General features: G+C 34.6%; 1 protein-coding gene across 1 annotated transcript in view; it reads left to right on the plus strand.

Moving 5' to 3' along the window:
* The window catches only part of LOC126297751 (calcium-dependent secretion activator-like), a 1,391,877-nt gene that overhangs the window by 697,666 nt on the left and 679,401 nt on the right, over positions 1-14,810 (plus strand). The window contains exons 10-11 of the mRNA XM_049988921.1: positions 3,387-3,480; positions 14,072-14,193. Of these exons, the coding sequence (XP_049844878.1) occupies positions 3,387-3,480; positions 14,072-14,193 (216 nt within the window). The remainder of the gene's footprint in view (positions 1-3,386; positions 3,481-14,071; positions 14,194-14,810) is intronic.

A 14,810-nucleotide genomic window follows, 5' to 3' on the forward strand; every position in this document is an offset into this window, starting at 1 on the left:
GTGAATCACCTGAGTACTAATGACAGCTCCACTAATCCACTGCCCTATTACATCTTGTGTAGATGGTACTCCTGACTTATGTATATGTGCATATCACTATTCCATGACTTTGTCACCTGAGTGTACTTCTCTTGCTTAGTACCTCCCTACCCCAAAGTGGTCATCTTAAAGAATATTATACAGTTGTTGGCAACAGTTTTAAGACAGACATCAATTGTCACTTTCTAGTTCAAGACACCTTTTGTGTAGATGTTTTCCTTGAATAGTATGGCACTTTTGGCATCAATCTTTTCTCCTATTAGCTAGTGGTTACTCAGAACTTTTTTTTCTGGAAGACTGTGTTACTCTTAAACCATTCATTAAATTTCATTTTTGAAAATTGGATTGCATAATTACTCAGAAAACGTTTTCCCCAAATGGTGTATTTGGAATTTGCTATTTGAATATGTGAGCTCCAGTAAGATAAAAGTACTAGCAGTCTTTTGTATGCACGTGTCCAGAAAATTGTTTTCCTGTGTAGGCTGTTCCTTTATTTTAAAATAAATAATTTATTTCATTAGTTAGTGGTTAACTAATTTTGCCATCTTTGCATTGTGAAAATATAGCACAATAAAAACTATAATTCCTACATCATATTGTATTCCACGCAGCAGTGAGGGTGGAAAGCAACCTGTCATGGCATCCTCAGTAAGAGTTTCTCACAACTGTAAAAGGTACAGGCACAACTATCCTTTATGTGAAATCTATATGTAGAAAGGAATGAGTGTTGCTCTAATACAGTATTTGTCACTATGCCAGCATAAATAACACATTATAAATATATTAGTGTAACTACTGAAGTAAAAACTTGCACATCACATTCAGCATCATAAAATCAAATAGAATGAATGGCAAGAAACATAACTAATCCACCAAAGTGTTGCACTCTTTTCATTTTAAGTATTTACTTCATATCTGGAATAGTTGTACCCATAACTACTTCAGTTCTCTAAATCTCTTATTATGGATGCAATCAGATATTGCTCTTTCCCATATTGATTCGTGGAACACAGCATACTGGAAACATCATAGCTTTTATTGTCATGTAGCTTGACAATGCCTTAGAGGGTGTAATTAGCTTCTTGCTAAATAATGAAATGAAGTATTCATTTCAAAATAAAAGAACAGTCTACCTGGGAAAGTGACTTCATTTAAGAAAAATACATTTTCGTATTATACTATGTGATGACATACTTTGTGCATTAATAGATATTTTAAAAAGTTAAATATGAGGTGTGTCTGGAAAGTAAATATTGTTTCATTCTACCACACCACAGCTCTAGTGCCTCAGTTTGACACATTCACACTCATCTCTCCCATTCACTGTTTTTCCTCTCACATCATTACAGCTAGACTGTTCTGTGTTGACATTTGTTAGTGACTGATCAAATTGTTTAAGAAAATCTCTGCGCCTAACAACTGTGAATGTGTTCTGTAATATGGTTTTTGAATGCAAAGAATAATAAACCAACTGAAATTCATCATCAACTTGTAAGGATTTATGGAGAAAATGCAATGACTATGGAATTGTCAGATAGTGGGTGAGACAATGCAGTGATGGACAAATCAGTGTTCATGACAAGGCACAAAGTGGGTGGTTTTCTATTGTCCGTGATGACTTAGTTAAAAATGTGAATGAGGAAATTCATTAAAATAGACAGTTCACAATAATAATATTTTGTGATGAGTTTCAACAAATTTCAAAAACTGTTTTGCATGAGAATATCAAAAATTGCTTAAATTTCCACAAATTTTGTTCCCTTTAAGTTCCAAAAACACTCATGGGTGTTCACAAGACAAAGCCCGGTGTCAGTTCTTTGATCTGATGCAGTGATGATGGAGGTGAATTCTTAAACAGAATTGTGACTATTGATGAAACTTGGGATTTTCATGTCACTCCAGAATCAAAACCATAGTTTATGGAGTGAGCCCCCTCAGGACCACCCCCTCCCATTGGAACAATGGCAACATAAAGTATCATGTGCTTGATTCAGTTTGATACTGTGAAACACTGAGAAAATTTTGGCACATAATTCAAAATGAAAGCATGGAATGGTCAGTTAAGGCATTGTGTTGTTTCCTGACAACACACATTCCTATTCTGCTGTTTCATTCAAAATATTATTCAACAGTTTGGTTGGGTGCAGTCTGATCACCTGTCATACAGCACCTGTCTTGCACTTTGTGAGTAATACTTTTTCTTGAACTTTAAGCATGATTTTGCTATAAGGTACTTTGACAGTGATGATGATGCAAAATACGATGTTCAGCAGTGTCAGTATTCATCAGTAGCATCTTTCTATGAAGAGGACATAGGAAGGCTGTCTTCCCTCTCTTTAAGTCTCTACACAATTGTGGCAAGAAGTGCTGTTTCTTGCAAAAATAAATTTCTGTTTGAAAAAATGTCTTCTGATTTTTTCTCCAAAACAGTACTTACTTTCTGGACATGTTTTGTACAAATTTCCCTCCTGAATCAATATGATTTCAGTTTCCTTTTGAAATAGGATGTTGAATTCAAACATTTTAGTTTAAAACAGATCAAAAGCTTTTTGAAGAAGAAGATACAAAACACATATGGTGAAGTTTTCATGTCACGCTGATACTGGAAATTTAGTCTGGCAGGAAGTTCCAAATCAACATAGACTTCGCTACAGAATAACAATTCCGTTTTGGAAACAACCCATAGAGTATGGTAGGCCATATCTCTGCAATATTCTTGCATCCAGGAGTGCTGGACCAGCAAGTACAGTTCACAAAAACAGTTTCATTCTGAAAACAATCAGCAGACTATAACTAAGCTATTTTGCTGTAATATTTTTTCTTCCAGAAGTGCTAGTGCTGCAAATTATGCTGCGAGTTTCTGTGAAATTGAGAGAGAATTACTGGCAGGACTGAAGTTTTCATGCCTGACCATTACTCATGCCTAGATAGATCAATTGGTAAGGGCATTGCAAACAAAAGGGGAAAGCTTCCACATTAATATCTCAGTCCAACCACAGGTCTAGTCTGCCAGAAAACTCAAATCACACTTTTTATTAGCTAATGCTCATTCTCACATATTTTCTTAAGTGAGTGTTGAATATTTTAAATGCCCAATGAAGAGTTGCACTACCTTCTGCACTAATACTGTCTTCTATTTCAGGTAGTTAGGGCTGTATATAATTTGATTAGTGTGGCTGTTCTATCAGCAGAGGATTTTGCTGTTACAGCGCAGTTATGGCAAGAGCTGTGTATTTTTAGTGTCAGTCTTTGTTTATATATTGGTTGGTTGGACAAATTTTTCTGTAATGTAGAGTGAGAATGAAGTACTTGTAAATAATATCATTTTCCTTGCTTGTTGATGACAGGTCTCAGGGATCACTTGCAAAACTGGAGGGTGACTCTGCAGACAGTGATACACAACTGACTAAGTTAGATGTTGTCCTAACTTTTCAACTAGAGGTAAGTTTCCAGGTACATTGTATATATCCTGTCAAAGTTTTAGAAATACAATGTAAAAATATTAATGTTTGTTAAGAAAGGCACAATTAATTTAATAAATATATCTCAACTAAAATATTAAACTGTTTAAGTATATATCTTAAAAATTGAACCAGCTTTTAAACTTCCTGTATGCTTCTTTTTACAGCATTTACAATCTTTTGTTCTTGAAGATGTGCTTGTAGTTTGTTTCTCCCAACTGCACTTCACTTTCCCGTGTTTTAGTATTTACAGTTAGCACATCATGTTATACCATTTCATTTCTTTACCTCTGACCAGCCTAGTCACAGTTTGGTATAAAAAGTCCAGTGTGTTGCCTCAGGCATGACTGATATTTTTTGTATATTTTCTGTTCCACTCTTATTACCTTCTATCAGCAATTACAGCAATGCTCAAGCCTTATTAGAGATGCTACTTGATGTGTCAGAGTATAATAATATCTAAAGAAACTAAACTTCTTGACTCTGTGTGCTAAAAGTGGAACAAGATTAAGTAAAATGATGTCTTTGGTTCCTACAGCCATCTACATAACAAAGGTCAATGACATGGGTGAGTAGTGGCACTAGACTCAGAGGTAGCCAACTTGTATTTTGGTAATGGAAGAAACTTTCTCCACCAAATTTGGCTGGGAAGGGGAGAAGGGCTAGTGGCATAAAGTTTCTGATCATCAAACCTTGCACCAATGTCCTGGATCAAATTCTCAATTTTCTGGCATCATTTCATGGAAAAAGTGCATGAGGCACTATTTATCATGATCTGTTCATCAGATGAGGTCACTGAGCTCAGCAGACCCCTTGGTGCTATTAATGAAAAACAGGCTATGTGCCAGCACTTCTTTTTACCCTCTTTCTCACCATAATTGTACATAGGAGAAGAAAATCTTTTCTCATTACAGTGCTGAATGTACCACTTATGTTGACCCAGAAAACAATTCCATATGAATCTGTCTTTCTTTCTTGTCTTATTTTTGGTTTTGATTTCATTCTGCAAATTACCTTTCATTGTACTCTCTTGACTATTTGAGCAAGTGATCTGTAACGGAGCCTACTGAACCCTGTGTAGTTCACATGCACACCCATGTATGTTAGTCTTTCTTACTGGTGTATCAAACTGGTATGAGTGGAATTACCACTTAGGATATCATACACCAGTTCCTTGTCATTGATTTCCATCCATTATATAGGAATGGTTATCAGTCATATATCAATTGCAAAAGCCACGCAAGCTCACATCAATTCTTACTTCTTATACCCATATTGACAGTTGCTGTGTTTCAACTTCTATACCACTTGATAATGGCTTAAAGCTGAAAATAAAATTGTGAGATTTATGCAAATATTTACAGTCAGCAATGGAAATGTTGTTGTGCAAAATGTCCAATGATACCGCAATTCCGAATCAACTGAAACACTTGATACTAGATCCAGAGGTCTTACTAAATGTCTTCTTGAATCAATTTCAATCTGATTACCATAACTGGGTTATCTTAAGCTCTTCAGGAAATGTCAAACAAGTCTATGGCTGTTGAGAAACCAGACCTGATCAGACTTCAGTAGCCAACCTACATGGCAGATTGACCAACTGTAAATGGGATTACATCTACATCCATATATACAAACCACTCTGAAGTACATAGTTGGGGATATTTCATATTGTACCAGACATCAGGGTTTCTTCCCATTTCACTCATGCATGGTATGTAGCATGGGAAGAAAATGACGTACTAAATATGTCTGTAAGCACTGTAAATACAATCATTTTGTCATCAGGATTATTAGGGTAGCAGTTTACTTCTTCCATTCATAACACTAGTTCTTTAATAACTGCTTGTGGTCTTGTTGGGATAGTTTGCATTTATCTATGTATGCCTCTCTCTTTGAGTTTTCCAATATTTTTATTGCTGTCTCTCATGAGTTAAATAAACCTCTTTGGTATGGGCCCCAGGCACTTAGAAACACTATAGTCTCTATTGCACAAATGTTTTCTAAACATTTTCCTTTTTATACTAACTGATTTTCCCATTATCCTATAATAAATTGAAATGTGTTGCTTGCTGTACTTTCAGCTGTGTTTATCTGAACATTCTGTTTCACACACACACATAATTCACATTATACAACTACATACTTCCATTGAAATATTTAAGATTTTACTTTTCTGGTTTTTATTTGGGAAGGAGGGAGGGTAGGTGGTTCTGTTTCCAATTTAGAAGGGCAAAGATTTCATTATTTTATTGCAGCCCTAATTTTTTTATCAATCTAATGCAACCAGTCAAATGCAGAAAAGATGCTAATACTTACCTTTGCTAAGCATTTATGCATCATGGCAGTTTGGAAAAATGTTTCCCTACTTCCTTGTGATCAACTGGAATGCTTCAATGCATAGAGAGGAGAGAAGGGGCACTCTGTCTCTTCTGATATTCACTTTTCCTTAGGTAGGTTTTTAAATATTTTAAAACAGTACCTTCTCCAGTTGCAGATGAAGTTTCTGGTTATATACGATCATAAATTTGACATACTACATTATACCTTTGGTACTGCATTTTATGCAGTCCTTCAGAATTATGCCCCAAAGAATTTTAATTAAATTTTGATGACATGTCATGTTTCTGGTTTCTTTTGTGATATAAGAAAGGTAAGGTGTGAGTTCTTGTTTAACATTTCTCTGGCCTTTTAACAGAGCTGTTGGCTCAATTTTTCATTGTGGACACACAACACAGTAGCATCACTGTTACTTCAACTTATTGTATAGTTCTGAGGCCACACCAAACTTATTTTTGATTCATTTATCCGTACCTCATACCATTTTGACACACAACACTCTGTCAACATATTATAATGCTACAATAAGATCACAGTTAAAACATTCAAGTGTACTGCAAAGGTGTTAAGAGGAAGATTTTTTTCCAATAGTACAAGAGAAAAATGACACGGCTATGAGTGACCAATTACAACAGTTATTATGCTTTTAAGAAGTTTCTTTTTTACCACATGATCCTAATTTACCATGACTAAAAACAATTCATTAAGGGGGAGAATTGCATTATCTTTGTAAATCTACCTAGTTTTGCACATAGCTAAAATTTTTTGCTGTGTTATTGCCATTAATACAACTTTAAGAGAATGTTTCAGAATGCCATTATGTTTAATGGAACATAGGAATCGAAGAAAGGAGTTTTCAGTTGATTTTATGGTTCTTATGCAGTTACTGATAACCTGAAGAGAATATGAATCACCTAAGGCTAGATTCGAAGAGTGGCTACCACAACATATGTAAAAACCATTGGATATTTTTTTAAATGACAGTTAGTGTGTTACATAAAAGACCACTCATTACTGCTGCCCCACTATATCCCTGACTAACCAAAAATCCCCAGTTAACATCAATTAATCTAAAATTGAGTTATACTAGTTTCATGAGTGCATGCCCTGTTAATTTTCTAACAAGTGTAAACATCAGTAAGTCTTTACAAATCATATTTATTACTATTATATTTCTATTTCTGCACACACAAAGATTGTTTCTCTGTTCTTCCAATACTTGTTGTTACATCAATAAGAACAGTGAAGCATTAAGAACTGATCACCATTTGGACTGTTTGCTTTCTTATAATATTACCAGATATTTCTATTATGTGGGTCTTTAAACCCTGACTTGCTATGTTGTGCATTTTAGGACCATTTTGAAGATGTCTTTGAAAAAGTAAATCATCATCTTCAACTCAGAAGCTCAGGAGAGATTCAAAATATCCATCATTTAACCCAACATCAAGCCAGTTCTAGCCTCCAACACAGCATTACAATTTTCATGGATGACATAATCACTTTCATATAGTTAGCATCTTGATGTGACTTTTCACTGTTAGATTGATACACAACAAATTTTCCCTTTCTTTCTGCTATCTTCAAAAAACTATCAGCAAATTTGGCATATATTAGATCTTATATTTACTTTGAGTGATCAGAAAAATCTTCTAGAACTTTTTTCCTGTTAGTGTATGCATATGTCCAATGTGTTGAGCTCAGCCTTTCTCAACAGTTAATCACTTAAAGGGAATAAAACATTTACAAAATGCCACTTACATGTGTTCAGAACATGCCAACTAGGAGTACCCGAGAAGACACTATATTAGTAAATGAAGATTACTCTTTCAAAGAGCCAAGAACACATAGTGCTCAATGGTACCTGCAGGAATTTCAGTAATTTTTCTGTATCAATGTTATCAATGTGACCTTTATTCACATATCAACTGATGTCCTTTTTTCTACTGTTGCTGCTGTATTGACTATAACATCACTTGAATCTGAATTAATTTTCCATGTACTAGTATCAACCAAAGTTGAGTTGACAATTGGTTCCCTACATTGTTTTTTGGATGCAAAATTGTGTAGAGATAAATGTTTCTCCATCCTCCACTTTATTTTGATCCTGATCACAACCTGGAACTCACTGCATGAAATATGTTATTCACATCTAAAATTTTATCTTAGAACACTTGCAGAAATCTGACCCACACAGTGAGAGGAATTGCACTCTTTCTTCTGTGACATTCTATGTTAGCACAATGAACTGGAACACAGATACACCTTCAGTAATAGTATCAGTCAAGTAAAACAAGATACTAGGAATGTAGGCCATTAGAGAGCATTGTCATTCATCAGCTACTTGTTGTCAGGTGGACAGTGTGACCGCCTCATTGTATTAGGAATGCATTAGGAGCTATGCAAAACATGAAGGTCTGGTGAGTATGAGAACACGAATAACCCAGGTATACAATGTGCCAATCCTACACACGTTTGAAAAGTGAACAACACTTACAAGTAATTAAGAGGTAAGAAACTGAACATTGAGACTTCTTGCAACATATGAACTTTCATTTAGATGTAGATGTAGCTGTAGCTGTAGAACCAGCTTAATGGATGGTTGTCTGATGACATATAAAATATGCAGAAGCAATGTTGATGAGAACAGCTGGAAACTGTAACCCATAAAGAAGCCTGGGAGGGAACTTTAACCAGCAGTGGTTTTAAAATAGCTAGTGTTGTTGTTGTTGTTGATGATGATCATGATGATGACATATATCCTCTGATTATTTAACAAGACTAAATTCCATATAGTCTAACAATAGCAGGAATTTTAGTGTGAATAAGAACTGTACTTTAGTAGGCCGTGTTAGTGAGAAATTTTTCAGGACTGTGATCATCAAACAGATCTCAGGAGAAAAATATTTAACTGTGCTCTCAAATTAATTTCAAAACCCCTGCCTCTCACCAACTTCTGTGAACAATTTACAACAATGGTTTCCATAGGACAGGTACAGCTGATGTGACAGCAAGCCATTTGTAATTCATTATTGCAAGCTGGCTGTCCCTGGTGGGCAGAGGTGCAGACTGGCACCCTTCTACTCATACTGTATCCTGTTCTTTACTCCAGCAAAGCCTCATTTATAGAGCTGGTCTATGTTATTGGCCACCTGGTGCCAGTAGGCAAATAGCGTGCATTTTCTGTGTGCTCAGCTTGAGCTCCTTCAACACTTTGATCTACTGCCTGTGGATGTTGGATCTACACATCTACTGGTGCTGCCATACAGCTTCACTTCAGATACCTGTGCTAATGGGGATTCCACTTAGGAACATTTGGAGTGGGTGGGAGGATCTAAAACCCCAGAACCTGCCCCTACTGCATGCCTATGTCTACTTTTCATACAATTACTGATGCAGATGACTGTTATATATTGTTAATGATGATTATGAGGAGGAGATTAAACTTTTTTAAAGCATGGTGCATCAGAGGTGATTTAGTAACTATGGCCTAAAAGTCACTATCACAGTTACTGTAGTTTAAAGCAGGCAACTGATACATGCCATATGTAGATAATATTTGTGGAATTTAGTATGCAGACTGTAAAGACTGTATATTCCTTAGCCTAGAATTTTATAAAAAAATTTGATGTGAAAAAATTGAAATTTTGTGTGTAGGAAAGTAAATAGTTCATTATATTTGCTTAGCCAGCTGCACAAAGCAGTGTATACAAAAATGATAACAACAATACTCTATGGATGGTTTTTCCATTTCTAAATTACAAGATACAGGTATGGGGTTGTGTAGCTCATGTACAGTTGAACAGAGTACTGATACTACAAAAGGTAGCTATTGGGCTGATACATGGTTTAAGTCAGACACAAAAATGATAGGAAATACACAACTATAACACAAGAAATATGCACAGTATCTGTGGTAAAGAGAAAGAAAAAACAATAGACCTCAGCTCATATTTCAGATTTTCAATGCAGTACAACGATTTGCTCGAATCCGTATGAGCTCATGCTAGGGACTCATGTAAAACCAAACTAAAATTATTTTGTGTACATAAATGTCAGCACTCACTTAAAGAATTCTAAGCTCTTTAAAAGTCTAGCTCTAGCTTAAGAATGCAAATTAAACTTGACAGCAGACACTGCAACCTGTTATAGGATGTCGATTTTCATAATCAGTGAGGAAACATATAAATGTAATTGCACAGTATGGGATAATATGTCATAGAGGACAGAAATTGTAAGTTATAAACAGATGTAAACCTTTGCAGACATTTTTATAAATATTTACCTAATTGTGAAGTCTGTAAAAAAATAGTTATAGAAGTGACAGTCATATAAAAATGTGACAGGTGGAAAGAAGTAAGAAAACCTTTCATTAACTCAATAGTAATTGTCATAGCTGTTAATAAATTTATCCCAGTGTGGGTAAAATGGTCAATGCTTTCATGGAAAACTGTGTGTGGTTGCCTATAGAACCATTATCATGCCCAGGCATCCACTACTTCATCAAAAGCAAAGTGATGGCTGTGAATGTCTTTCTTCATGGCCCCAGAAATATGAAAATCAATTAGAACAGTTTTGGACCTTGCGGAGGATATGGGCTTCCCAGCAAAACATCTACAGTGTAATCAAAACAACTTGCCATCAAAATTCCTACTCACACATTGCCGAGGTTGTTTCTACTACACTGTAAAATTTTCACTGGGATCACCTTAAGACATCCTCCATGCAGTCCTGATCCCTCCCCACATGGTCTCTATCTTTCTTGAGCTGCAAATAAAAACATTCTTGGCCATCAATTTACTTGAGATGAAGAGGTCTATGCCTGGGTACAGTCATGGCTTCAAAGGCAAACACAAACATTTTTTCATCAAAGCATTGACCATCTCCACCTACAATGGGAAAAATGTATTAACAGTTACAGCAATTACTTTTGAAATTATGAACAGTGTAATCACTCTTTTTCCCATATTTCTCAGTTTTATTTGGCTGCCTCTTATAATTATGTAAGTTATATTGAACCTTTTATATCAAGAAGACTTTCCCAAGGAAGCAGATAGCAAAACAAGAGGGGAAGTAAAAATATCCCAGCTTGCTTCATCACATCACCCCTTCCTTGGATTGACCAGATAGATATTGCAAATAGCTAACTGGGCAATTCAATGACTACAACTGATCCCCCAAAGTGGGTTAAAATTCTACATAAAATAAAGTAAAAAAACCCATATGAAATCTTATCAAAAATACAGAAGCTATGTACTGTCCATATGAAAATCCCTGTAAAAAATATTTATTTACAGTGTATCATACATTTGTACAAAATAATAAAAAATTATACTCTTAACAAAAATTATGCATCTTCACTATAAGTGATGTCCTTTTTGGGTAAACAAGGATTACATTCAAATATACATATCATTTTATACGAGTCCTACCATGATTTGAAAAAATTAAACCCTCATGGGTTGCAAAAAGCTAAATTACACTGTGCATTGCAGTTCACTTTTTTTTAGATGGAAAATCTCACTTGCTCATTGTTCAGTATTTTTCACAAGCACTTTCACACTTTTAATGATCTTTTACACATTCAGATATTCAAAGGTGTGTGAATTCCTAAGGGACCCAACTGCTAAGGTCATCAGTCTGTAGACTTACACACTACTTAAACTAACTTATACTAAGAATGACACACACACCCAAGCCCAAGGGAGGTCGCAAACCTCCAGCAGGAGAGATTTACACATTTTCTCACCGCATTGTCCATGCTGTCTCCATGTCCAAGTGGCAGTTAGTAAGGAAATGCACTGCTGTCAGTTCTCTTGGAGGTGGTCCTCTTCAGCCACAGTTCATGAAAAAATCAGACAAAATACCCTACTTTATTACACTTACTTTTTCTTCAGACCAAGAAAAATATTGTTTAACACTAATGGCAAATGATAGGCATTAAATAATAAATAAATATATTACATAATTCTCATAACATTACAATAATTAGCACTAAAATTGACTATAGTATGAAAGGTGGGGACTAGAAAAATTTTTAAATCAAGTTCACATTTACACTACAAAACATTATTCTGTCATAACTGTCTAAAACTGTTTAAACTTGAAACACTTTTGTTTCTTTCCAATTTGCAAAATACCAAAAACTCAAGATGTGCAGTAGCATACATTTACTAATCATTACATTATGAAAAAAATAGAGTCACAATCACATAACTTAATTACTACTCAAATCAAAATTAACGGGATGGAAGTTGTACCAAATCATAGCCCCACATGTCTACTAAACTCTGAGCACTACTCTCATTCAACCAGAAAATTAAATCCTCACAAAATCACAGAATGTTACCATAATAGTTGACCTGTCAGAATATTCACATCAATTTAGCACCTTAGTTATCAGTTAATCCACAAACTTATTGTTCTTCATTCCAGGATTACCACTTCAAGCTCATAATGCCTCAGTACACAACCAGAAGCGTTCAGATAAGCTACAGATCTGATAATGCAGCATTATATGACTTGTACCTTACTAAAATATTATTCTTTCTGTCAATCTCTCATTCCAGCTGCAGTATCATGAATTGCACGATATACACAGTACCCAGCGTTGCCTAGTTCAAGGTCTATATCTTCAATTTAGTTACATTCTGATTGTTTGTATACAGTTACTTTTTCCATTACTCAGTCCTGACTGTCAGCCCCAGTATTTTACTTACCTTCCTTACCTAGTTAGCTAGAGGATTGCATTTTCAAAAAATATCCTTGCTGCAGAGACAGACACCCTAACCATTAGGACCCTAACATTATTCATTGTTTCATTATTTCATTATTGTTTCATTACCTAATAAATAAACATCTGCTCTGCTTGTCTAATGCACAATTGACACTTCTGAAAAACACTCCACAGTAACAGATCCTTATGCTAAGGCAAACTTAACTCTCTTTAATGACCAGACAAAATTATCACTTAGAAAAATTATTATTTCACTTTATTCCATCAAATTTCTTAAGATTCTAGCCTGAAGGGCAATATGCATACAAATCTTGCTTACTTTTACCACACACATTACTCCAGTCAACTATGTCTAAAATTGGAATTCCTTAATGTTAGAAAAGGCTGTACCATAACACTTCTATAGGTATGTAGTTATCTCCATATACTGTCTGTATTGAACACAAAAATTATTAAGATCTAGTATTCACAACACTTTTTTACTCCATATTGCCTCTGTTTCTACACCAATGAGTTGACTATTTCAGATGGTAATGTTTTCAGATAAGCTGCACCATATCATCCCCACATGCTGACACCTTTCATTTTCTGTTTGTCTTACCTCTTTGTTTGACAGAAATTCTTTGATCATAGGTAAACTACAAACAAGACCAGGACATTCAAATACAAATATAATGCACCAGATTATACATACATAAGAAATAAAGTAACACAATTAGAAATAATATTACAAAAGAAACTCCAGATATTTTGGCACTGACAGAACAACACTAAATGACCATAGAATGTTTACTCTTACTGTATTTTGAAGGGGGTAAGATTGTTTTGTAGACAGTTTGAAGATATACAGATTTCAAAAAAAATCCAGTTTTTCTTGGGGTACTCCTTCATACTTATTACTTCATTAATTTCAGAAAGTGAAGTTAAGATGCAATATTTTTTGACTGCACTTAATAGATGTACTTGATCTAACTCATTCATAAATTTTTGAATATATCATCGAGTGACACCATTATGAATACTGTTATAGCACCAAAGTCATCTCAATAAGCTGCAATCCAGATATTCCAGATCACATCATATAGAGTATCAGTGAGCTAAACTCTGAAATTTTGTGTCTGTCACAGAATCTGTTTATTCATGATGCACTTTTCCTATGTGCTACAATATTTTCCACTATTTTTCTTCCCATAAATACAACATTCAGATAGATGGATGCTGTATCTTGACAAATATTTACAAGTAATGCAATGAAATAAGAGCTGAACATTAATAATTTTGAAAGGTTTGGCTGGAACTATACCAAGTCCTGTGGGTAAAAGAAAATATTTTGTCACATACTTTCAAAATCAATATTTCCTCAATATAGGTAGTTCTTCAAGAATTTCAAAAAATGTAATATATTATACCCTTACTTATAAACTGAATGATTACTTAATTTGAACACCTTTACACATGCTGTAATGACTGAATTTACTTATTGTGGAACTTTTAGGTTGTGGTGATGGAAGTAAAAGGACTTAAGTCTTTAGCACCTAACCGCATAGTATACTGTACAATGGAAGTTGAGGGAGGAGAGAAACTTCAGACTGACCAAGCAGAAGCCTCAAAACCCATGTAAGTAAAATTAATTCATGACACATATGTGTACCTCATTTAATCAACAAAATATATGTGCATGCATAGAATGAAATGTGTCCTCAAAATAAAGCACTTATTAGTTTTAACTGGAAAATCTTTTTTTCTTGTCAGATTGTAGCTACACTGCTAGCATGTACCACTTTGATGAGAAATGATCAATACTCAACATAGTGTGAACAGTGCAGAAATTTGTCAATAGAAACAATTTTGTGAAATGGAGAGAAATAAAACAATTTCATAGAAGTAGGAAGGAATAAAAATTACTGAACTGAAGATATACCACACTATCAAAGACTTAAGTAACCATCATAAATGATAGATGAAAAATCTGAAAGAGGCCCACTTAGTTACTTTTGGTACATGAGATGCTCACATGAATTTCTTCATTTATAGATTTCTACTGCTCATATTCCCTTTTCAGTCTCCAAAAATGTATCAACTGACTCACTCTCTTTGTAAGTGATGGAGGATTTTTCTTCCAGATGAAACCTTTTTCCATATTTCTTTAAAATATTTTACTTCAACTCCTCTCAGATTACAGAATAATAAAACATTAATGTCCAAAATTTATAGTTTTCAAATAAACTATATAT

The sequence above is a fragment of the Schistocerca gregaria genome, chromosome X, assembly GCF_023897955.1.
Source record: "Schistocerca gregaria isolate iqSchGreg1 chromosome X, iqSchGreg1.2, whole genome shotgun sequence".
NCBI classification, from domain to species: domain Eukaryota; kingdom Metazoa; phylum Arthropoda; class Insecta; order Orthoptera; family Acrididae; genus Schistocerca; species Schistocerca gregaria.